Genomic DNA, 24076 nt, shown 5'->3' with positions numbered 1-24076 from the left:
TGTAGATATTCAACAAAAGGATAAACATAATAAATAAAAGCAGGCCCAAGCTTCAAAAATCAAGGCTTCCACCAAGCTCCAGAATCCTAGTGCTTCACAAAGGAAAAGAGCACCCTTAATTGATGATACACAAGGAAATGAACTTAAAATTCTGGAATGCATAATGCATTCTTAAATTTTGCACACTTACCTTCTCAAAACAGTTTTTATTTAAAAGGGCTGAAATTAAATGCCAAACATCTGTCACCACTGATGAATAGAGGGAAATTACCACATTTGGCAAAATTGGTTCAAAATGAATAAATCATAAAACACTCCTCCTATAAGCAAATACCTAATTTGGGTCCCCAGAATAAGAACCAGAGATCCAGCAGTGTAATTCAGGTTCACTACACAAAATTAGACTCTAGTTCTCAGTAAGCTCTGAATATCTTAAAAAGTCTTACAGTTGAATAAAGCTGTTGCCTTGTTTTCTCTTGGCTTAAAACAAGGTAGCAAAAATAGTTGGGAAACAAAGAAACAGGAGCTATCACTGGATGCAAGACATCTAAATCAAACCATCAGCAGAGAATCATGACAGAAGATAAAGACCCCAAAAAAATCACACACATAGACACTTTATTAGTTTCTTCTACAAGAGACAATTAACATCAAACTTTTAACAGAAATGTCAGGTCATTGGAGAGGCCAAACAGATTCCAGGAAGAAAGATGAAAATTAAATACTTAAATTAAAAGGCACTAGTATACCACCTAAAACCCACAACCACGGTGGAAGTAGGCTAAGGAAGGTTAAGCTACAGCAAAATATCTAATGTGAATGTTAGCAATTACACAGCAGGAAGCAAGTCTGTGTTCTATGTTCTAGAAGACTATGATACAATGATTGTTTGGGCCCAAGAGGATATCTGGCCAGGAAAAGGTCAAAATGGCTGAAGTTGTAAAGCCATAGAAAGGAATAGGTACAAAGGGAATACAAGCTACATGGTCAAGCAGATGACAATGAATCAGGCTTCTTCCTCCCAAGAAACATTTGCTGCACTGTGCTACCCCCTCCCCTCTCAGGATCCCACCCAACAGTTTTTTCAGGCTGAGTTGCCTGCTCCTGCCTTAACAGGGTGCTTGCTCAGGAGAATAGGTTTGAGGGCTCTTGTTCTTGATTTAGCACAGATCTTGGAGAAACTTGTCACACATGGGCTGCTTTGTGGCTAGTTGTTCTGACAAAGAAAAATCCCCAAAGTATTCACATGCAAAGTCTGAGCTTCCCCAACCATCTAAACAGCCTTATTCAACACCCTCAGAAGTCTGAGATCTTGAAGCAGCTGAACTCTAGTTAAAGCTGCAAGGTTCACAAAATCATTAAGGAAGCCAGAACGAGACAATGCAGTTAAGAAATCCCAGCAGTTAATCTCAATCTGTCTTCCCCCAATTTACAATAAACCCTCATTTACATGATGTGGGATGTAGAAAGCTATACTGGAGCAAGCTGGGTCTTCTGCTGAATTTGTCATCAAATACTAAGGGAAACAAGGAGTAGGGCTGATTTTATTTCTAAAAAAGCCTCAAGTTATTCTATTATAAAGGAACATGACTGAATAGGTAGGAAACAGATTCCCCATTATGAGTTCTCCTGATGGCTTCTGCAAGGATCATAGAGATGTCAATCACCTAGAAAGGCAAGAAAGGCACCAGGTTAGTAGACATGGACAGAGCTGATTGGCCAGTTTGAAGCCTCCACTATTGAGTAATCTAGTGAGCACCCCTCTTCATAAGCCCATACTCAGCTACTATTCAGAACAATATTTTTACTATACCCATTTAGGAAACAGTTAAATGTTAGTAATGGAGGAAAAACTCTCACTGGGGCTCAAAATGATGGTGGGATGCCATTTTAAAATCCAAAATGGTGAATTACAGACCAGTGCCACTCTGAATTTAGTCCCCATCCCTAAAAAGATGTACAAAAATGAGTACAAGTTTGAAAAAATTTGACAGTAATTTGATAGAACAATTTTATGTCTTTTACATCTAGTAATAAAACATGTGGTCTTGCAAAAACAAAACACAATAGTTAAGAGTAAGATAAATAGGGTTTGTGTAAAGCATGAACTTGTACACTTTCATGTGCATCAAAACCACTGGGAGTGCTGAGTGTGGCAGTCCATGCCTGTAATCCCCAGCAACTCTGGTGGCTGAGGCAGGATGATCACAAATTTGAGGCCAGTCTTAGCAAGACCCTGTGTCAAAATAAAAAATAAAAGGGCTGAAGATGTTGCTCAGTGGTTAAGTGCCCCTGGTTTAATCTCCAGTACCAAAAATAAAAAAAAATCACTGGGAGTGCCAGGTACAGTGGCACACACCTATAATCCCAGAAACTCAGGAGGCTGAGGTAGGAGGATCACAAGTTCCAGGCTAACTTCAGCAACTCAGTGACACCTTGTTTCAAAAATAAAAGGGCCAAGGGCTTACATTAGTTCACTGGTAGAGTATACCTAGGTTCAATCCACAGTACTAAAAAAAAAAAGAAAAAAAATCACTGGAATAGCCTGTTAAAATGTAGAATCCTAGGCTCTATCCTCTAGGTTCTGAGGTCTAGCAATTTGAATTTTAAACAGGTGTTTTTTGATCACAGATCCTGATAATGGACAAACTTCAAGATCAAAGGAGATCTTCCGAATCCAGAGACCTAATTTAACATATATAACCACCCCTAAACACTCAGATGAAATCTTGTTTTGCAAGAATCTTATTCTCACCTGTATTTTAGAGCAATGCTTCATCTTGTCCTCCTGAGGTATGGTATTGGTGACCACTACTGCTTCAAAACATGCATTATTGATTCGAGAAATGGCTGGGCCAGAAAAGATTCCATGAGTCAAGATAGCATAAACTCTGGTCGCTCCAGCTGAGAGAAGTCTAGTGGAAAAAAAGAGATGACTTGGATTAATCTTATTCACTATTATAGAATCTGAGTTAGGGAGAAAAGGTGTATTAGTCTACCATAGCAAAACTTCATAGACTGGGTGGCTTAAGCAGAAACGTAATTCTTATAGTTCTAGAGGCTGGCAAATGCAAGATCAAGGTACAGATAGGGTACGTTTCGTTCTAAAATCTCTTCTCTTGTAAGAGGCTGCCACCCTGCTGTGTGTTCACAGGATCTCTTCTGAGCGCATGCACAGAGTGCCAGAAAGCTTTCCAGTGTTCTCTTCTTGTAAGAACACTAATTCCATCATGAGGGCTCTGCACTTGAGACCTCAGCTAAACCTGAAATACCACCCAAAAGTAATCTTCAAATACCATCACATTTGGGGTTATGGTTTAACATGTGAATTTTAGGAGGACACAATTCTGTCCATATCAAGAAGAGAAATCTGCACTAAGTCACTTCTTGGCTGGACTTAATAAATCACTCAAGGGTAATCCCCTGTGCTCCTTTTCTTTTCTAGCTAGCCAAAATGGAAATATTTCCCAGCAAAATCTTGGAAGCCACATGTTAAAAGAAATAGTCACAAGTTTGAAAGAGTCTGGGTCTCAGAAAATGAGTCCAATCAGGAATACTTGTATTGGAGAGTGCCACAGACGAGAAAGAAACTACCATATTAAGCCACTGACATTTCAGGGAGTTGATCTGTTACACAAATTAGTATCTTATAAATACAAGGATAAAGTGGGTTTTATAAATGTAAACTCAAGGAGCCAAGCTAGGAATCTTTTTCATACCTATTATGTGCCAGGTACAGACATTTAGGAATTTAAAAAACCATTCTAAGAAGTAAAATAGCCAGGTACAGTGGCACATACCTGTAATCCCTGCTACTTGGAAGGCTGAGGCAGGAGGTTTGCAAGTTCAAAGCCAACTTAGCAACTTAGGGAGGCCTTAAACAACTTTGTGAGACCCTGTCTCAAATAAAACATAAAAAGGGCTGAGGATGTGGCTCAGTGGTAAAGTATCCCTGGGTTCAATCCCTAGTATCAAATAAGAAACAATGCTGTTCATAGTGGTTTGGATTGTAAACAGTAGAAAGCCACTTATGATTCTGCAGGAGAGAAGCGATGGACCCTGGCCATAGTTTTAGAAAGATTATCAAGTGTAGAGGTACTGTATAAAACAGACAGGGGAAGTAAGAAATTAGTGACTGGCAGCCGGATACAGTAATGCACACCTGTTAATTCCAGTGAATCAGGAGGCTGAGGAAGGAGGATCAAGTTCAAAGCCAGCCTTGGCAACTAAGCAAGACCTCGCCTTAAAAAAACAAAAAAACAAACAACAACCAAAAAACCCCCCAAAAAAACCCACCATAAAAAGGGCTAGGGATGTAGCTCAGTATTAATGCACCCCTGGGTTCAATCCCTAGCACCAAAAGTAGAGTACTCAGGGAAATGAAAAGCACATTGGAAACAAATAGCTATAATGGCTGTACAACATTGTGACTATAATTAATGCAACTGAATTGTAGACTTAAAAACACCAGATGAAACTGTGTACTGTTATACAGACAATGCTACAACTAAGAAAATTTGGAAAAAAAGAGTACTCAATTTTTTATTATAATTCAAGCCTAGGCTTATGAAAACCTTCCAAAGCTACTTATCTTTTTTGATTCAGTTCCAAAAAGTATTGGCAGGCTGAAGGCATTCAGATATCAGTTATTAGCTTTTTATTTTATTTTTTACTTTTTTACATTTTTGGTACTGGGGATTAAAAACCCAGGGATGCCTTTCCACTGAGCTACATCCCCATCCCTTTTTATTTTTTGGTTTGAGATAGGGTCTCACTAAGTGGCCAAGGCTGGCTTTGAATTCACAATTCTCCTGCCTCAGCCTTCTGAGTTGCTGGGATTACAGAAGTACACCACCATGCCCAGCTTAGCTTTTTTACTTCTAACCACCAGCTTCCCAACTCTGTACTCACTTGTCAGCGGCATGACAAATTGTGCCACATGTGTCAGCCATGTCATCCACAAGGATAGCGACTCGATCCTTCACATCTCCCACTAGCACCATGCGGTCCACTTCATTGGCCTTCTTCCGTTCTTTGTGAATCAAGGCAAAGTCCACGTTCAACCGGTCTGCAATGGAGGTCACTCTGCAAAATAAGAGATATTCAATGTTAAACACAAGTGTATAAGATTTCTAAGACAAAAAAAAAAAGAGAAAAAGAAAAAGAAATAGACTAAAGAATGAGCTGGAAGGACTGGAGGTGTGGCTCAGTGGTAGGGCACTTGTCTAGACCAAGAGAAACCCTGGATTCAATCCTCATCACCACACATACAAAAAGAGAATGGGCTGATTGTAAACAGTTTCTAGGGCTAAAAGAAAACAACTATCATTGATGACCTCAACACAAACTGGGTTGTATGGACTAATGCCTTTATCCCAATGGCAATTTAGGAATGTTACTCACACTTTGGTAACCATTCATTCTGGGTAAGGGAGAGACCTGGGAAGTAGTATAATGCTAAGGCACACTTAGTTAATGGATTTGTAACAAAGGGATGAGAGAAGACTTTATTAACCAATGCAGGGGTGTACAGATTGTCCCCATTTCCATTATAGAACACCAGTGCCTGTGGATATGAGATGTGAACCTGAAGCTGGCAGGAAAGGAGCAGTGCCCAGCCTGTTCCAATGCCTGTGCCCTCGTGGCCCCCTTTGTGATGGTGGCAAAACATCCACCAATTGTCAGTGTCAACTGTACCTGGACACCAAGCTTGGGAACTTCTTTTATGAATGCTAGAAAGAAAGTTATACCAATTAACCATACAAACTGGGCGTTTCACTGTACAGGCTAAACTATCTCTAAATAAAAATACAATTATTATTTTTTTCCTTATTACAATATAACACAAACCACAGCAAGAAAGTGGGGTATTAGATAAGTCTGACTGGTAACCATATAGTTCATAAGTCACTCAAATACAAAGCCATTTGGTGTAAATAATATTGGGCTGCCCTGGTGACATGTACATTCATGCTCCACTGTCATCTTTTCATACACAAAGCAAAGGCCTGTGCTTTGGGTTATTTTATTTTTTTCAGTGTAGCACTGATTAACCTATAATATTATATCCTATTTCCTTGTGACTATGGTTACATATCTAGATTTCTACTGGAAAAGGGGGAACCTGTGACCGTATAATAAGATTTGAAGCATAACTCTAGGCAACATTTGTACCTTGACCTAAACAAGCCACACCCTGAGTTGTCCATTACTACTGCTTAGGCACATAACATTGGTGGTAACCAATTTACTCGGAATGATTGATTATCTGAAGCAAATGCATAATCAATTACTTTAAGTGTCCCAAACCATCTATACTCATTGGCCAACATATTCATTAATCAACAAAGGAAAAAAGAGTTAGAAAATGTATCCTACATCTCTCATCCCTGAGAGAAGAACTCCTGTGCAGATAACAATTGCACAGTACATAGGGAGTAGACCCTATCTACTCCCCAAACCCTGTCAAAGCAAAAGGGCTAGCCCCGTCGAAAACATTCCATTATTACAATGTGATTATGATGAAAATAATCACCAAGAGCAACAAATTATCTGCTTAAGGCAGTTTCTTGTACCCAACTTTGACAAGAAAATCCTGCTTAACTCTTTAAAATGTGATTATTTTCTAAGTCCCTTGGCAAGATGTGACCATAGTGCCTATGACAACTGCCAGTTGGGGGATTTTAATACACTCTCTCCAGTATAGCAGAGGGTAATTAATGACTGAATGGAGCTTATCAAGTCACACACCAGATGGATAACAGAACTTAAGTTCTCAGCTTATCAGTTCCACTGAAGTAACAAAATAAAGAAGCTGCTGAAAAATAGTCATTGAAGATTTTTCACCAGGGATTGAACCCAGAGGTGCTTAACTACTGAGAAACATCTGTAGCACTTTTTTACTTTTTTATTTTGAGACAGGGTCTCACTATATTTAGGGCCTAACTAAGTTGTTGAGGCTGGTCTCAAATTTGAGATTCTCCTGCCTAGGCCACCTGAGCTGTTGGGATTAAAGGTGTGTACCACCATGCCTGATGTCACTAAAGATCTGAATGGCTTTTAAAAAGTTCTGAATTAGCTTTCCCTAATCATCTGTGTTTTGGAGCTCTTCATTCTATTTCCCCATCAAGAAGAACATGTGCCATACTTCTGAATGCATTACTATAAGTAATCCACTAAGAAAAGCAAGAGCTCTTAGTCTGCACCATGTGAGCTGTAAAGCACCATAAATGGAAATCCCTGGCAATGAGTTTAAAATTCTAAAGTCCTGGCTTTAAATAAAAATGTCATACTTTATTTTCCTCCCTGCTTAATATTTTAATCCCAAGGATCAAAACGGTCTAACCAACAGCATTATTAGAAGGGTGTAAAAGCTCACTTATCCATTAATATGGAGTTCAATAGCAGCTGCCAATCAACAGAAAACTAAATTTCCTACCCTTTCAGATAGGTTTTTTGCAGTATTGTTAGCCATGCAGTGCCAAGTTACTAATGTTATAGTCAAGTCCGCAATATGGTAACTATTTAGGTCTCCTTTTCTGACTTGTCTTCTAAGTAGTAATTTGGGTCAATAAAAGGATAGTAAAACTATATCTAACATTAGATATTACTTAAAACTGCCATTTAGATTTTCCCAGTACATGGGGAAGAATACTAATTTCAACCATACCTCTTGGCTCCACCAGCATCAGGTGACACAATAGTACAGTTCCTCCACTCAGAGATATTCTCCCTAATCCACTTCAGGACAGCTGGCTCTGCATACAAATTGTCCACTGGGATATCAAAAAAGCCCTGGAGAAAGAAGGCAGGTCAGTTTTGCTTCGTTTTCCTTCTCTTCCATTTGCAAATGGATAACAAAAAGAAAATAATAACTTGCATAGAGAGAATGCCTTACTGCAACACTCAAACATAGAAAGGCATTCTCAGTGTGGTAGATTATAAAAATTGCCTCCTCAAATCTTGGCTGAGTCCCACCAAGATCAGCCAATCCAACCCTCAGCCAACCCACAACTGAATGCAAGAACTGCAAATGAACCCTTGTGAAGAACAGCCAAGTTTAGCCAAGACCATAAGAACTGTTCAGCCATGGTGTGTACTCATTAGTTTAATATGTACTACTTCATGGCACTTGGTAAACTACTTAGAGAAGTTGTGATACATAAATTTAGTGGGAACTATAATAAATGATCCTACAGGATAACTAGAAATCAGAAGATGTATGTTGATTCTAGTTGATAAAAATTAGTTGTATTTCTCAATTAAATTGTTCCTTTTCTGTAACATGGGTACCTATGAATCTCAGCTGGTTGCCATGGGATAATGACAATGATTTGGAAGTCTCTTTAAATAGTATAAAATAAATATAGTAATCTACTTCCTTCATTCTGAGTTTCTATGAAAAGTTAGGTTCCAATATCTGTGGCTCTAAATTTAAGACTGAATCCTCAGGGAGAATAACAACAGCTTCCATTTATTGAGCACCAGTCATGGGCCAGGCATTATATTATGAAATTAATATTTTATAATAATGAAAAAGTATGTTCAGAAGTAAACTGCCCAGGGTACAGAGCTAGTGATTATAAGTGCCAGTATTCAAAGTAGGTCTGATTCTAAAGTGTAGGCTATACCTATAATATCAGACTGCCTCCCTGTCTATCCACTTCAAATGGCAAAGATGGTAAAGATGATGTGCTTACAGTGAATGCATTTAAAATGTTTTCAGCATCTAGTTTACTTGAGCTATACTTGGGAAGTTTTTGGCTCTCTGCAGTGTTGAGCATTATCAGTCCACTCCTTCTACTTAGAAAGGCAAGATAATTATCCCTGATAATTATTTTCCACTGATACCTGAATTTGAGAAGCATGTAGATCCATGGTGATAATATGATCTGCACCAGCTACAGACAGCATATTTGCAACAAGCTTAGCTGAGATTGGTGCCCGGCTCTAAAAGGAGGGGAATAAAGAAAAAGAAAAACCAAAAAAGCCAATTTGAAATACAATTCATTTCAAGAAACATTTATTTATTGTGTATCTACTTTGCTTAAGTCACTGTGCTACCAGGAATTTGCTACCATTGACTTTGAGTGTATCATAGTCAAGAACATGTGCTAAGTGAAACATCACTTCCCAACTGAGGATATACATTTCAGTAAATAAAATATCTTCCTTGCTTCCAGGATTATCATTTCACTGGTTATACATATTTTCAGCCTATTCAAAAGCTTCTACTGTTCAATTTTCAAACTCAGCAAACTCAAAACATCTTTTAAAAAACAACTTTACTAAAATCTTTTTAAATACTGGGGCTGGGGTTATGGCTCAGCAGTGGAGTGTTTGACTAGTATTTGTGAGGCTCTGGATTCAATCCTCAGCACCACATAAAAATAAATAAAATAAAGGTATTGTGTCCAACTACAACTAAAAATAAATATATTTTTTTAAAATCTTCTTACATACATACCCATGCCTGTGTAAACCTAAAATATCAAAATTCAAAGATATATAACAGAATGGAAATTGTTTCCTTTGTAAATTACATCATCACTTTATTCATCTGGGGATCAGTTTTCCAGCAACCTCAACTCCATTAAGTAAAAGGTATACCTGCTCCACCCTAAAGCACCTGCCCTTTACTCTACACTCTGCTGTAATAAAAATATCTGGCCTTTCTCCCAAGTTCTGTGTGTTAATGCTGGGCATTAATTACAACATCCTTGCAAAATTTTATGTGTATACCTCATCCTCTAATAATATCAAATAAGAGAGCTATATGAGACCAAGTATTCATATAAATAGGCTTCATATTTTATGAAGATGTAACAACCAAGACCCTGACTATATGACAGTTAAGAGAAATCTACTATAGTTTTTTTGAAACAGGCTCTCACTATGTTGTCCAGGCTGCCCTTGAACTCCTGGGCTCAAAGGATCTTCCTGCTTCAGCTTCCTGAGTAGCTGGGACACAAATACACACCATATATAGTTTAAAAATTATTCCACTCCAGCTGGGTACAGTGGTGCACACCTGTAATCCCAGGGACCTGGGAGGCTGAGACAAGGGGAATCACAAGTTCCAGGGCAACCTCAGCAATGTAGTGAGGACCTAAGCAACTTACTGAGATCCTGTCTCAAAATTTAAAAAAAAAATTAAAAACCTGAGCTGGGGATGTGGCTCACTGGTAAAGTGCCCTTAGATTAAAGTCCGAGTATGTATGTATTTGTGTGTGTGTATATTCTATTCCACAGGATTGGTAATTAGTCTGATTAATAGAATTAAAAATACCAGCAAGCTAATGGAAAAGTTACATATGCATAATTTGAATGAAATACAGAATACAAATGTGTTGGTTTACACAAAACCACTATATACCTATTGTGAAGACAGGGCAATACCTAAGGAAATGTGACTTTAAAATACCTCAGAAATATATATATCTGATAGTTAAGGAATTTTTTTAAATTTTAGGCTATACTCCTGCTTCCCCTGCTTTAAAAAAATGACTCTGGGTTGGGGGTGTGGCTTAGTAGTAGCGTGTATACCTAGCATGTACAAAGGTTCTGGTTCTATCCATAGCACCACACACACAAATAGATTCTGAACATACCTTATCCTTCTTATCCTGCCGGGCATAAGGGAAACATGGGATGACTGCAGTAACCCGGCTGGCTGAAGCAATCTTGCAGGCATTAATCATGATCAAAAGCTCCATTAGATTGTCGTTGATTTCACCACAACCACTTTGAACGATGTAGACATCTTCTCCACGTACACTTTCACCAATTTCCACACTAAATTAGAGAAAGATAGGCAAGATAAAACAATAGATTTTTAGTTGGGCATGGTGGTGCATGCCCATAATCTCAGTGACTTGGGAGGCTGAAGAGGATGGTAAGTTCAAGGCTAGCCTCAGCAGCTTAAGGAGAGCCTGTCTCAAAATGAAAAATAAAAAGGGCTGAGGATGTAGCTTAATGGGAGAGTGACCCTGGGTTCTATCACCAGTACCCCTCCCCAAGACTTTTAAGCACGATACTGTATTTGGATAGATAGTAAGGTCTTAAAAAAAAAAAAAAAACAGCTTCCCTGATAGCATGCTATCGGTGGTTAAAGCCATGTGGATATTGATCCCCTCAGACTCTGGAAGATCCCAAGAAGGAGCTCTTACACTAGAACTGCCATGTACTACACAAATATTACAAGTTTGTATGTGTGACATAGCATGAAAAACACTAGCTAACTTTATAGTATTCACAAATAATTGGAAAAGTAATTTCAGGAGGTGGTCATGCAATGTAAAGACAGATTTGACATAGAACCCGTGACTGTTATATAATCCATACAAAATGAAAGTAGAAATATCATAAGGGATGAATAACCACTGTTCTTTCTATAATGATGCTTTCTAGTGAAAACAGTACTGCCTCTACCATATTGGCAATTTGCTCAATAAATATTAAATGTTCATATGCTGGTCACTGTGCTAGGAGCTAGGGATACAAAGATGAATAAAGCAGATGTGGTCCTTGATCTCATTCTGTAACAACTGTATTTTTGTCCAATCAGTAAGTCTTATTTAATAACAATGCCATAGGAAGTAAGTCTAATAGTGGAGTACAACTATATTTTATCATAACAAAAATTTCAATACCCATACTTGGGTCCCTGCCAAGAAAAAAAAATTATGATCTCAAAGAAAAAAATCTGGAGCTAGGGGTGTAGCTCAATGTTAGAACACTTGGCTAGCACATGCAAAGCCCTGGGTTCCATCCCCAGTGACACACACACCACCTCAATCAATCCTCAAGGTAAGGTAGGGATATGTGTATATGTATAAAGAAGGGATAGATCAGAATTGTTAAAAACCCCTACTGAACAACAGAACTTCAGTTCACTCCAGGTGTGGTGGCACATGCCTTTAATTCCAGCAGCTCAGGAGGCTGAGGCAGTAAGATCACAAGTTCAAAGCTAGCCTCAGCAAAAGTGAATGCTAAAGCAACTCAGTGACACCCTGTCTCTAAATAAAAGACAAAATAAAGCTGGGGATGTGGCTCAGTGGTCGCATGCTCCTGAGTTCAATCCTGTTCAAATTAAAAGGCAATGTAGTTATTATTAAATACAACATGCATACTTTTATATTTTTATGGCACTCTCACCACTATCTTTTGTGTGGTTTCAGAAACTGCCCACTATTATTATGCCCATCAGGATGATGTTTATCTCATGTTTACTCCCCAAATAAAACTTTAAAGGGCATCCCGAAAGAAACCTCTATCAAAATAAACAGAGGTGCTGGGTTCAGGGGTGAACACCTGTAATCCCAGCTACTGTGGAGGCTGAGGCAGAAGATTGCAAGTTCAAGACCAGCCTGGACAACTGAGAGAGACCCTGTCTCAAAACAAACAAACAAAAACAAAAACAAGTTTGGGAAAACTGGGTAAAGGGTATACTTTTATCTGTTTTTTTTTTTTTTTTCTTAGAGGTGAATGTAAGTGTACAATTACCTCAAAATTCAATTATTTTGCAGTGCTAGGGATTGAACCCAGGGCTTCATGTGTGCTAGGCAAGTGCTCTAGGACTGAGCTACACCACCTCCCCTTCTCAAAATTCATTTTTTAAAAAAAGTGATTGTGGGCTGGGGATGTGGCTCATGCGGTAGAGCGCTCGCCTGGCATGCGTGCGGCGCTGGGTTCGATCCTCAGCACCACATACAAACAAAGATGTTGTGTCCGCCGAAAACTAAAAAATAAATATTAAAATTTTCTCTCTCTCCCCCTCTCTTCTCTCACTCTCTCTTTAAAAAAAAAGTGATTGTACCTTGTGCATAGTTGAGTAAACCATTACTGCAGCCCTCAATGAAAACTGAGGTCACAGAAGTGTAAAAAAACAAACACACTTCTGTGGTTAGCCAAAAGAACCAGGTCCAGTTGTATTATTTTCTGAAAAGCTATAATACTGTGAGAAAACCTGGCAAAATTCAATTTAAACAGTTAATTTGAGAAATAACTCATCTCAAAGTATTTTCTTCCAAGCTTATCAGGGATCAGTCACATTCTCTTCCTTTATATTCCATGAAGACACTCTTTACTACTTCACAGACTGCACTTCTTTCCACTATCTGAATGCTCTTCTCAAAACCACTTCACTCATTTTTCAGGTCTCCAATCAAAATAGCCTACTTGACCTTCTTGTCAAGTATGATATCAATAGAAACAGTAAGATTTTAAATAGTGACTGGAACTGAGTACAGTGAAACACACCTGTAATTGCCACAATGTGGGAGACAGAGGCTGGAGGATGCAAATTCAAAACCACCCTTGGTGACTTAGAACCTGTCTCAAAATAAAACGGGCTGGGGAATAATGTAGCTCAGTAGTAGAGTGTCCCTGGTTCAATCCCCAGTACCAGGAAAAAAAAAAACATTAAATGTGACTTAACTCAGTGGTAGAACACTTCCCTAGCATGTGTGAGGCACTGGGTTGGTTGATAGCACCGCATATAAACAAATAAAATAAAAGTCCATCAACAACTAATAATAAAATTATCAATCAATTGCAATATATACACCTTATTTGCATGCCAATTCAAACTAAAACAAAAGAACATTTTTATGAGAAAAAAAATTGAACTCTGGCTACTTATTTGACAGTAAGGGATTACTATCAATTTCTTTAGGCATGATAATACTATTTTGTTTACTGAAATATATATGGATGACAATATCTATTTGCTTCAAAAATTCAATCATGAGAGCGTGGTGAGGGAAGACTAATAAGAGGAAGCAAAATTAGCCATAGCTGGGCGCAGTGGTGCATGCCTATAATCCCAGTGGCTTGGGAGGCTGAGGCAGGAGAATCATGAGTTCAAAGCCAGCCTCAGCATCGGTGAGATGCTAAGCAACTCAGTGAGACCCTAAAATACAAAATAGGGCTGGGGATGTGGCTCAGTGGTTGAGTGCCACTGAGCTCAATCCCCAGTACCAAAAAAAAAAAAACAGCCATAAATTGATAACTATTGAAATGGGTGAAGGATGTGTGTAGGGTCATTATACCATTTTCTCTTCTTTATGTTTGAAATGTTCCATAATAAAGTTAAGAAAATAACTGGGGAGGATTACTTTATTTATCATTCTAGTTATTCCCTTCAGAATACTCATCACAATTTGTTACATCTTATTATTTGTGGATCTGTTTATCATCTGTCTCCTCCACTAGAATGTAAATTCCATGAAGGTAAGTAACTACTTACCAGTGTCATCAGCCAGTCAGTGCCAGTAGGACATGAAGAATGAATGAAAAGGATGGGAGAGGAGGGGAGGAGTAGGGAGGATAGGAAGGGCAGCAGAATAGAATAGACAATATAATTGATGTATGTACATTCCATGTATGTATTATATGTCAAAATACATTCTGCTGTCATGTATGACTAAAAAAAATAAAAATGAATCGTATGGTAAAAAAAAATTTAAAAAAAAAAGAATGAACAAAAACCCCTCAGGATTAGGCTGCCTCTTATTCACTTTTGAATAAAAGTGAAGTGAATGCCTCCATTTACTTTTTTTTTTAAATGACTGGCTTTTTAAAAACTTTATTTATTTATTTTTACGTGGGTGCTGAGGATCGAACCCAGGGCCTTGCACATGCGAGTCGAGCGCTCTACCGCTGAGCCATAACCCCAGCCCCCCTCCATTTACTTTTGAGTTGCTAGGATTACAGGCATATACCACCGTGGCATATGGGATCATGTTTCCTTAAAAGGTTTTGACAAATCCACCCATGCCCTTCTTCAGATACTCATATTTATATAATTTGGGGGTAGAATTACAACCTGATGGTACCACCAGGATGATATAGTAACAAAGAATTTGATGACGGGTCCTTAACTAGTGATATTAAGACAAACAACAATAGTAATTTTGTGGACCTCCATGTGGCTGACTTGACATAGTAGTGTATTTTTTTTTTAAACTTATGGATACTTAATTTGATTCATAACTATTGAAATGGGTGAAGGATATGCATAGGGTCATTATACCATTTTCTGTTCTTTATGTTTGAAACTTGTATATGAACCTTGTGTGACTTTCAGTAATTAATAAAAAAAAAAGGATACATATTCTCTAATATTTTGGCAACATCAACTATGCCAATACCAAAATTGCTTTCTGAAAACATTCTTCAAAATCCAAATAGATCATAAAAAAATAAAAAATGGGGGTGGAGATGTAGCTCAGAGGTAAAGTACCCCTGTGTTCAATCCCCAGGACTAAAAAATAAGTAAAAATAAAACAAAAAGAACTCAAGTGGATATGACTAAATAATACCTCCTGTTCTGTACATTTCTCACTGTGACAGGTCCAAGTAAGAGGCAGTATTCATGTAAAGGACTTCTCAGATCTTCTTTACTATTAACACATCCCTTTGAGAGCTCTCCAGGCTAAAAGTGGCATTTCTGTTTTATGGTACACAACTGTGGTTTTAACCAAGTGTAACAGGGGTTAACTTGATGTTTTGACTCTTTCCCTTGTGGCCTTGAAACTTACATATTTTTTTCTTTTTCCCAATCTTTTTTTCCCTAAACTTCTCCTCCCTGATATTCTTTTTCCCTAAACTTCTTCATCCTCATCTCTCCTTCCTAAACTCATTTTCTCTGAATCACCTCTTAAAAAAAAACAAAAAACAAAAAACCCTGTTCCTGCTGATGGGCAGAATCACAGCCTCTGGGACAGGAGTTTCCTGTGTTTCTCCTTTGTTAGCAAAGCAATAAACCTTCTTTTTCCTTTTTCTCAAAACCATGCCCTTGTTATTGGATTGGAATGGGGACAAGGACTGAGCTTTTGGCAACACAAGTACTTTCAATAATTGAGGGACTTCAAAGCTCAGAAAATGCTAAACCTGCTCATTCCTCTTCTACCCCTAACCTCCTTGACAAAGATCCCCATTTTCCTGGGACAGAATGACAGTTGGGCACACTGATTCCCAACAAAGTCAATTTGTCCTCTATCTGGTATCAGAGAACTATGGTTCTTTTTTTTTTTTTTTTTTGGTGGGGCTGGGGATTGAACCCAGGGCTTTACGCATGTGAGGCAAGCACTCTACCAACTATACTATATCCCCAGCATCCCCCCCCCCCCCCCCCCCCCCGCTTAACTATTTCTGTAGGCTTTTAAAGCTTTATTATTGTCAAGTAAGAGCAGAAAAGAACATTCTCAGACCATGGTGGCTTATCTTGCTATACAAATGCCTCAACTATACTGGGCATGGTGGCACACACCTATAATACCAGTGACTGAGGAAACTAAGGCAGGAGGATCACAAGTTAAAGGTCAGCCTCAGCAACTCAGCAAGATCCAGTCTCAAAATTTAAAAAATAAAAAGGACTAGGGATGTAGCTCAGTGGTTATGTGCCCCTGGATACAATCCATAGTGTTTTTGCTTTTTTATAAAAAAAGATTCTACCCATGAAATTCCTAGGATTTTGTACCTATAAGTCTCTAGAGTTTTATAAAAATAAAACTATATAATCCACTGCATATACCTTTATCCCTAGCTGCCAGGAAGCCAAAACATATAGTTAAAGTAACATTAAACTTCAATAATCATTCTATGCCAAGTTCTTTTTTTAAAATTTTTTTTAGTTGTTGATGGACCTTTATTTTATTTATTTATGTGGTGCTGAGAATCAAACCCAGTGCCTCACAAAGCTAGGCAAGTGCTCTATCACTGAGCTACAACTCCAGCCCTGATGCCATGCCAAGTTCTTGACACCATTACTATAGCCCTTTGTTCTATAAGGTTTCTGATATCTAAAAAAAATTGTACTTTTGACTATGATGAAAACCACTTCAAATCCTTTCTTGAAAGCAGGTGGGGTATTTAGTTATAAAATTATCACTGCCAATTTAAACATCTGTTAAACATATAACTTTGATAAATAATCTTAATATGGTTATTTAATAATTACATATTCTAACATCACATTAAAGGCTTGAAAAATTTAAAATTCACTTATCAGCTCACCATCCAACAGTCACAAGAACCATTTTTTATAATTATATCACTTAACAAGCAACCCACAGTTCAGCCATTTCCCAAAGCCAAACTTAAAACTAAAAACTTACCCACAGCAAAAGATGTTTGTTAGAGCAAGGCACAAATTTAGCAACTTGAAAAAGTATTTCATTATGTAAAAATTAAGGTACTGACAGTAAGGCCTGGATATGTAGCTCAGTGGTAAGGTGACCCAAGGCTCAATCCCTCATACCAGAAATAAAAACTAAAAAATCTCAACACTAAGCTTTGCATGGTGGTGCACACCTGCAATCCTAGTGACTTGAGGCTGAGGCAAGAGGATGGCAAGTTGGAGGCCAGCCTTGGAAATTCAGTGAGATCCTCAGCAACTTAATGGGACACTGTCTCAAAATACAAAAAAAAAAGGAGCTGAGGGTGTAGTGTAGTGGTACAGCACCCCTGGTTTCAATCCTAAGTAACCCTCCAAATCAACATTTCTCTTTCTTTGTATGTACTACTGGGCATTGAACCCAGGAGTACTCTACCACTGAACTACACCCCCAGCCCTTTTTTATTTTTATTTTGAGATTGGGTCTCATTAAATTGCTAAGACTTGCCTTGAACTTGTGATTCTCCTGCCTCTATCTCCCAAATTGCTGGGATTATAGGTGTGGGCCACCACACTGGCTCAACACTATTCTGATGGTTTCTTCTAAATCTCATCAAGTAAATTGTGACAGTAAATAAATAGCAGTTGTGCCTAAAACCTATTTGGTTCTAATAAAATCTACTAGGTGGTAAGATCTAGTTCGGTAAGCAAGAGGGTAAAACTCCTTATACTTTCCCTCTAGTTAACAGGCAAAAACTTCAAAAGGCCTTGGGCCAATCATTCTCCCAGTGGTTTTCAAGGAGGCCAGAAGACTATGTCTAGCTAACAAGTGAGAAAACTACCCTTTTCCCTCCTTTCATTTAGTATCTGGTATAAGTGCTTCCAACTGGCATTGAATGTGAAACAGCACAAAAAGGAAATACAGTGAATCTTAGAAGTAGATGCTATTAAGAAAATCTCAAGAATTTGGAATATAGAGGTGTTGACATGTACAAAATACATGGGAATACAAGTCTTAGGCAAACATAGTTAAAACCTTCCCCTTGCTGGTCACGGTGACACACGCCTAAAATCCCAGTAGCTGGAGAGGCTGAGGAAGAGGATGGCAGGTTCAAAGCCAGCCTCAGTAACTCAGTGAGACCATATCTCAAAATTAAAAATAAAAAGGGCTGGGGATGTGGCTCAGTGGTTAAGCACCCTTGGGTTTAATACCCAGTAACAAAGAAAGAAAATAGTTCCTCATAGCATTCAGGTGCTTTATTATAGAAATTAACACTTATTTGTGGTACTGGGGGTTGAACCCAGGAGTGCTTTTACCACTGGATTACACATCCAGTACTCTTCATTTAAGTCAGGGTTTGGCTAAATTGCTGAGATTTTTCCAAGGCTGTACTTGAATTTGTGATCCTCTTGCCTCAATCTCCCAAATCACTGGGATTACAGGCACGAGCAAATAAACCCAACAGAAACTAGCACTTCTTAAGCATTTAGCTATACATTCAATATTAATGTTGCTATTATTGCTGATGAGACTGCAAATAGAAAAGTTTGGCTCAACTTTTCTGGGGGACAATTTGACAATAGGTATCCAAAGCCTGAAAATTGGTACATACCCTTTAAATTAGTAATTCTCCTCTTGGGATTTATTCTAAGCTAATAATATGAAAATTTAAAGGAATAATCCATTCATAATGTCACTAAATAAAGAAAGCTTTAAACAATGACTTCAATTTTTGAAAATGTAGCTGGGTATCATGGCACACGCCTATAATCCCAGCAACTTGAGGCTGAGGCAGGAGGATCACAACTTCAAGGCCAGCAACAAGACCCTCAGCAATGAGACCTTGTCTTGAAATAAAAATAAAAAGGGCCAGGATATGGCTCAGTAGTTGGTGGTCATAAATCAAGATATGAACAGTTTATCTCAGGTAGTGGAATTGTGAAGGATATATTCATTTTTACCTGCTATATATCCTACATTTTGCACAATACCATTGCCACTCCTCCTTGCCAACATTTATTGTTGCATTTATTGTTTTATTATGTGTTGAACAATGTCCTAAGAACTTTACTCCTATCTCATTTAATCCTCACAGTAATTATAGGTGGACAATGTTTTATAGAAGAGATTACCAAGACAAAGAAAGATTCAATTCAGGTTCTCTAATTCTAGCACCTTAACTTTTAACCCGTTTATGTTTATGTGTGGGTATATACACATGCACTCATAAACTATAAATATACGTATGTTTCCTGTGTAAATGTATGTTTCCTATGTAAATGTATGTTTCCTAAATAACTAAGGATTATCTTGATTTGGGAAGAAAAATACTCTGCTCACAAAGGCAAAGATTCTAGCTGAGCCTGGTGGCATGTGTCTGTACTTCTAATGGCTTGGGAGGCTGAGGCAGGAGGATTGCAAGTTCAAAGCCAGCCTCAGCAACTTAGTGAGACCCTGTCTCAAAATAAAAATTAAAAAAGGACCTGGGGATGTGGCTCAGTGGTTGAGCACCCCTAGGTTCTATCCTAGGTACCAAAAAGGTGGAGCAGAGATTTTGCCAAATTCTAGCAAATAGCAAAAATTATTTTATTTGAGCACAGGCTCTGCATCTGATGACCCACAGCAGTGAACTGGCCTATCCAATACCTATAGATTCCAAGATTCATTGAGCAGAAGATACAATTTCTGCAGCTTAGGAAAAAAAAAAAGATTGTTGGAAGGGATCTCCAAAGTAAACATCTTTATGTTCAGGGCCAATTTCAGAATATCTACAGAACCACACGCTAATGATTAAGCCAGAAAGAAGGAAAGTAACCAATCAGCAATCATCTACATTAGGCTTAATCTAAATCAGTCAGGAGGAAGCTAAATTGTTCCCCCACCACCACACCAATACAGCCTCCTGTTCTGCTATGGTACATTATGCAGAGGGCAGAAGAGATTAACACAAGGAGAAAATAGCCTTCATATTTTTCCAGAAAGCACAGGAAATGGATTTAATAACCAGAGGGCCCAAAGAAAACCTCCAAATGAATAACATTCTTGTCCCCTAGCTATGCTGCTACTCTGAGTCTGGTCTGGTTTTGTTTTCTTTAGTAAGGCCCCTGAGCCATAATGGTGTGTTGAAAGCCACAGATAGCAGCTTGCAAACCTCTTTTGACTAAGGTATTGCCGGGTTACAGATGGAAGTGTTTGCACTATCATTTGCATTACAATCAGCAGCACACTAATCCAGGAAGAAGCTATCAACTACAGATGAATAGTTTTATATCAACTGGGTCTAAAAAAGACAGGGAGAATTACAGTTGGAAATCACTTTCAAGAAGAAAGCCAAAATCCCAGGCATGATGGTGCACACCTGTAATTCCAGTAACTCTCAGCAATTTGTAAGGCAAGTTGGAGGCCAACCTCAGCAATTTGGTGAGATCCTGACTTTAAAAAAAAAAAAAAAGAATTGGGGATGTAGCTCAGTGATAAAAAGCTCCCCTGTGTTCAATCCCCAGTACAAAAAAAAAAAAAAAAAAAGGAAAAGTGTTCAATGTAATCTTATTTAACTGATCATTAGATGAAAACTTTACCCTTAACACATGTATCAATAATGCTGTGGGCAGTGCTATGATTTGACTGATGGGATAACAACTGATGGGATAACCTATCAAAGCCAGAATATTCTACATTTAGCTGGCAGCGGCACTGAAAGAAGCAGGTAATTAAGTTATCCCCAAAATAGTACAATGGTACACGTGAAAGTTGCAAGTAGGGGAAAGGAACAAGACAATGAAAGAAAGTCAAATGTTAATGCACTGTTAGATCCAGAGGTTCCACTGCATTACCTGTCTTTAATTATTTAACACTCAAGTATAAATTTTACCCTAAATTCTCCCACATAGCGATAAGAAATGGGTAATTCCAGGATAGACAATTACTGAAAAATATGCTAATGTACCAGTAGCTGCATTGGGTAAAAGGTCAAAGATCCAATTCAGAACTAAGGTTCCCTAAGACTTTCGGGATGACTCAAGCCGAGATGCCAATGATCAAGGGTGCAGAATTAATGTCATCACTTTATTCGATCAACTAGATTTAACTTAAGGATGGTTCCGATTAGTTGGGAGATTAATGATTTTAAAGATGTGAAAGTCAACGCTTGTCAATCTAAGGGAAGTCAGTAGTAATAATTTTCGCGCCCTCGGTACATAATGCCAATTTCCTCAACACCAAACCAGACTGACACCATTTCAAATTAAAATGCTGCTTCTTAGATTCTAAAATACAGACCGGGGGGCTCCGAACGCGGTACATTATCCAACGTACACCAGTCCAAGAGCTGAAGCGAATCCAGTCCAGCCCGGGCGGCTCAACAGTGAAGCGACAAAGCCACGTGTCCCCACAGCCGAGGCTAAGCGTCCATCCCCTCCCTTCGCTCTAGGCAGCCACTATCACTGCATTGGGTCTTCCATCCCTGCCTTCAAACCCAGCAGCTTCGCCTCACGATCCATCTTGACTCCACCCCACCACACGGTGAGAATGAACGTGACCCTCCCGCGCAAGAGGTAAAATAACGGAAACAGCACCCTCGCCAAAGCAGCCCCTTTTCCCCCTTCCCCCAGTTCCCCGGAACTCACGCGGAGGCCCCATCCCCCACAGCTCCTGCCTGCTAAACAGGTGAGGTCTGTTGGGGTCCCAACTTCGCCCTTACCAGGTCTCCTGGTTGCTGAATTTCTTAGTCACCACCTTGCCTAGCTCCAGGCCCAGGCGGTCAGCAATTTTCTGGGATAAGTCCTGATGAGAGCTGCCGCTGAAGATTTTGATATTCGGCATCTTGAACAATTATCCTAGGCGCTCGTCGCTCAGCGATCACTGCTGCTGCGGAGACCAGAACCGAAGTCTGCCCAAATACTTAATACTGACCGCTTTGCGCTACTACTCCGCCATCTTACATTCCCGCCCGGCGCGCGGCTCTAAATTACCGAGCTGGGGAGGCGGGATCAGCGGGGGAAGTCCACACCCACTCATTTCCGATTGGCTGAGCGGGATCGAGGGGCGGAGACCTCGCTGAAGCTTCACCTCTCTTCTATTCTCTCGAGTATTGGCTGGAGGGCAAAAACCGGGGTGAGGCTAATAGCCCCACCCCTTGGTAGCTTTGCGGTGTGGGGAGAGCTGGCTACAGAGCGTGGAGACATCTGACTGGGGGTGAAAGGATATGGGTGGAGGTATACCGGTGACGCGTAGAACCAGATCTTTCCCGCAAGCAGAGATCACGCATGCTTTCTTGTTCAGCTAAAGACATTTAAGTCTGGCTCTAGTTTATAGTTTCCTTTAAGAAAATATTTTAATTAGGATAGCAGCCACATGCATGTGTAGGTTTCTGAACTAGATTTTTATCTCTTTATGAGGGTGGGACTGGATTAAAGCACTTTTATAAAACAGAGACACCCCAAACACAAGCGGTCCGAAGGGCTTGTTTACCCTTTGTAATTGTGAAGTGTCATCTTTGCATGGAAGATAAGTCCCATGGGGAAAGTGACCAAAAGCATGGCACCTGAGTCATACAGACAATCCAAGAGGAAGAGGCATTTCATTTCTAACTTGGAACCGACTATATTTAAAGAACTGAAGGAGCGTGGATTTCCCAAAATATACGAAAGTAAAAGTCTGATTTTATCTAACCCTTGGAATGGAAAGGAAAATTAGTGGCTGGGCGTGGTGGCGCACGCCTGGAATCCCAACGGCTTGGGAGGCTGAGACAGGAGGATCAAAGCCAAGCGCTAAGCAATTCAGTGAGATCCTGTCTCTAAACAAATTACATAAAAGGGCTGGGGATATGGTTCAGGGGTCGAGTGCCCCTGAGTTCAATGCCCAGTACCAAAAAAAAAAAAAAGTGTTATATGAGACTGCAGATAAAGAAGCCCAAAGGAGGCTGAGAATGTAACTTAGTGGCAGAAAATTTGCCTAGCATGCTTGAGGCCCTGAGTTCCATCCCCAGTACAGCATGAAAATAGGAAAAAAGCCCTACAGAGGGAAGGTTCTTACATTATTACCTTCTTATCTGGCATGGTGGCACATGCCTGCAATCCCAGCTACTTTGGAGGCTGAGACAGGGGATTTCAAATTCCAGGGCAGCCTGGGAAATTTAGCAAAACCCTGCTTCAAAAAGGGCTGAGGGATATAGCTTAGTGGTAGAATACCACTGGTTCAATTCACAGTACTGACAAAAAAAAAAAAAAAACACCTTGAAGGAATCAGAAAACATGGTTTTCCGTCATGTCCACCTCATATGACCTTCAATGGCATCATGTTCAGTTTGTGTTGCCAATGTGATATTTAACCCTATTTTTATAGTGATACTTGCTAATTGTACCAATGTGAGCTTTTCTTCTCTCTCTCTCTCTCTCTCTCTCTCTCTCTCTCTCTCTCTCAGTACTGGGAATTAATTGAACCCAAGGATGCTCTTCTAATGAGCTACATCCCCAGAACTTTTTTTTTTAAATATTTTTTAGTCATTGATAGATCTTTATTTAATTAATTTATTTATTTGTAGGGTTGAGATTCAAACCCATTGCCTCACACATTCTAGACAAGCACTCTACCACTGAGCTACCACTCCAGCCCCTCCCCAGAATTTTTAATTCATTATTTTGAAACAGGATCTTCTCCATTGTCCAGGCTTGCCTGGAACTTGCCATCCTTCTGCCTTAACCTCCTGAGCAGCTGGGATCACAGCCGTGTTTCAGCCTTTATTATTTATTTATTTTGGAACCAGGGATTGAACCCAGGAATGCTTAACCACCAAGCCACATCCCCAGCCCTTTTTTATTTATTTTGAGACGGGGTCTCACTAAGTTACTTAGAGCCTCACTAAGTGGCTGAGGCTGTCTTTGAACTTGCAATCCTCCTGCCTTAGCCTCCTGAGTTGTTGGGATTACAACTCTACACTACCATGCTTGGCTTCAGCC

General features: G+C 39.3%; 1 protein-coding gene across 1 annotated transcript; it reads right to left on the bottom strand.

The window, feature by feature from the left end:
* Positions 1–601: 601 nt before the first annotated feature.
* Positions 602–22087, bottom strand: Prps1 (phosphoribosyl pyrophosphate synthetase 1). Its single transcript, XM_027934758.3, has 7 exons — positions 21820–22087; positions 10611–10794; positions 8851–8949; positions 7670–7794; positions 4912–5085; positions 2756–2915; positions 602–1667 (listed from the first exon to the last, which is right to left on the bottom strand). The coding sequence occupies exons 1-7, from the start codon at positions 21939–21941 to the stop codon at positions 1575–1577; spliced, it is 957 nt and encodes a 318-aa protein (XP_027790559.1). The 5' UTR covers positions 21942–22087; the 3' UTR covers positions 602–1574.
* Positions 22088–24076: the final 1989 nt, after the last annotated feature.

Source organism: Marmota flaviventris, chromosome X (genome assembly GCF_047511675.1).
Source record: "Marmota flaviventris isolate mMarFla1 chromosome X, mMarFla1.hap1, whole genome shotgun sequence".
Lineage (NCBI taxonomy): Eukaryota > Metazoa > Chordata > Mammalia > Rodentia > Sciuridae > Marmota > Marmota flaviventris.
Note: the sequence above shows the minus strand (reverse complement) of the source record. Positions and strands in the feature narration are given on the sequence as shown.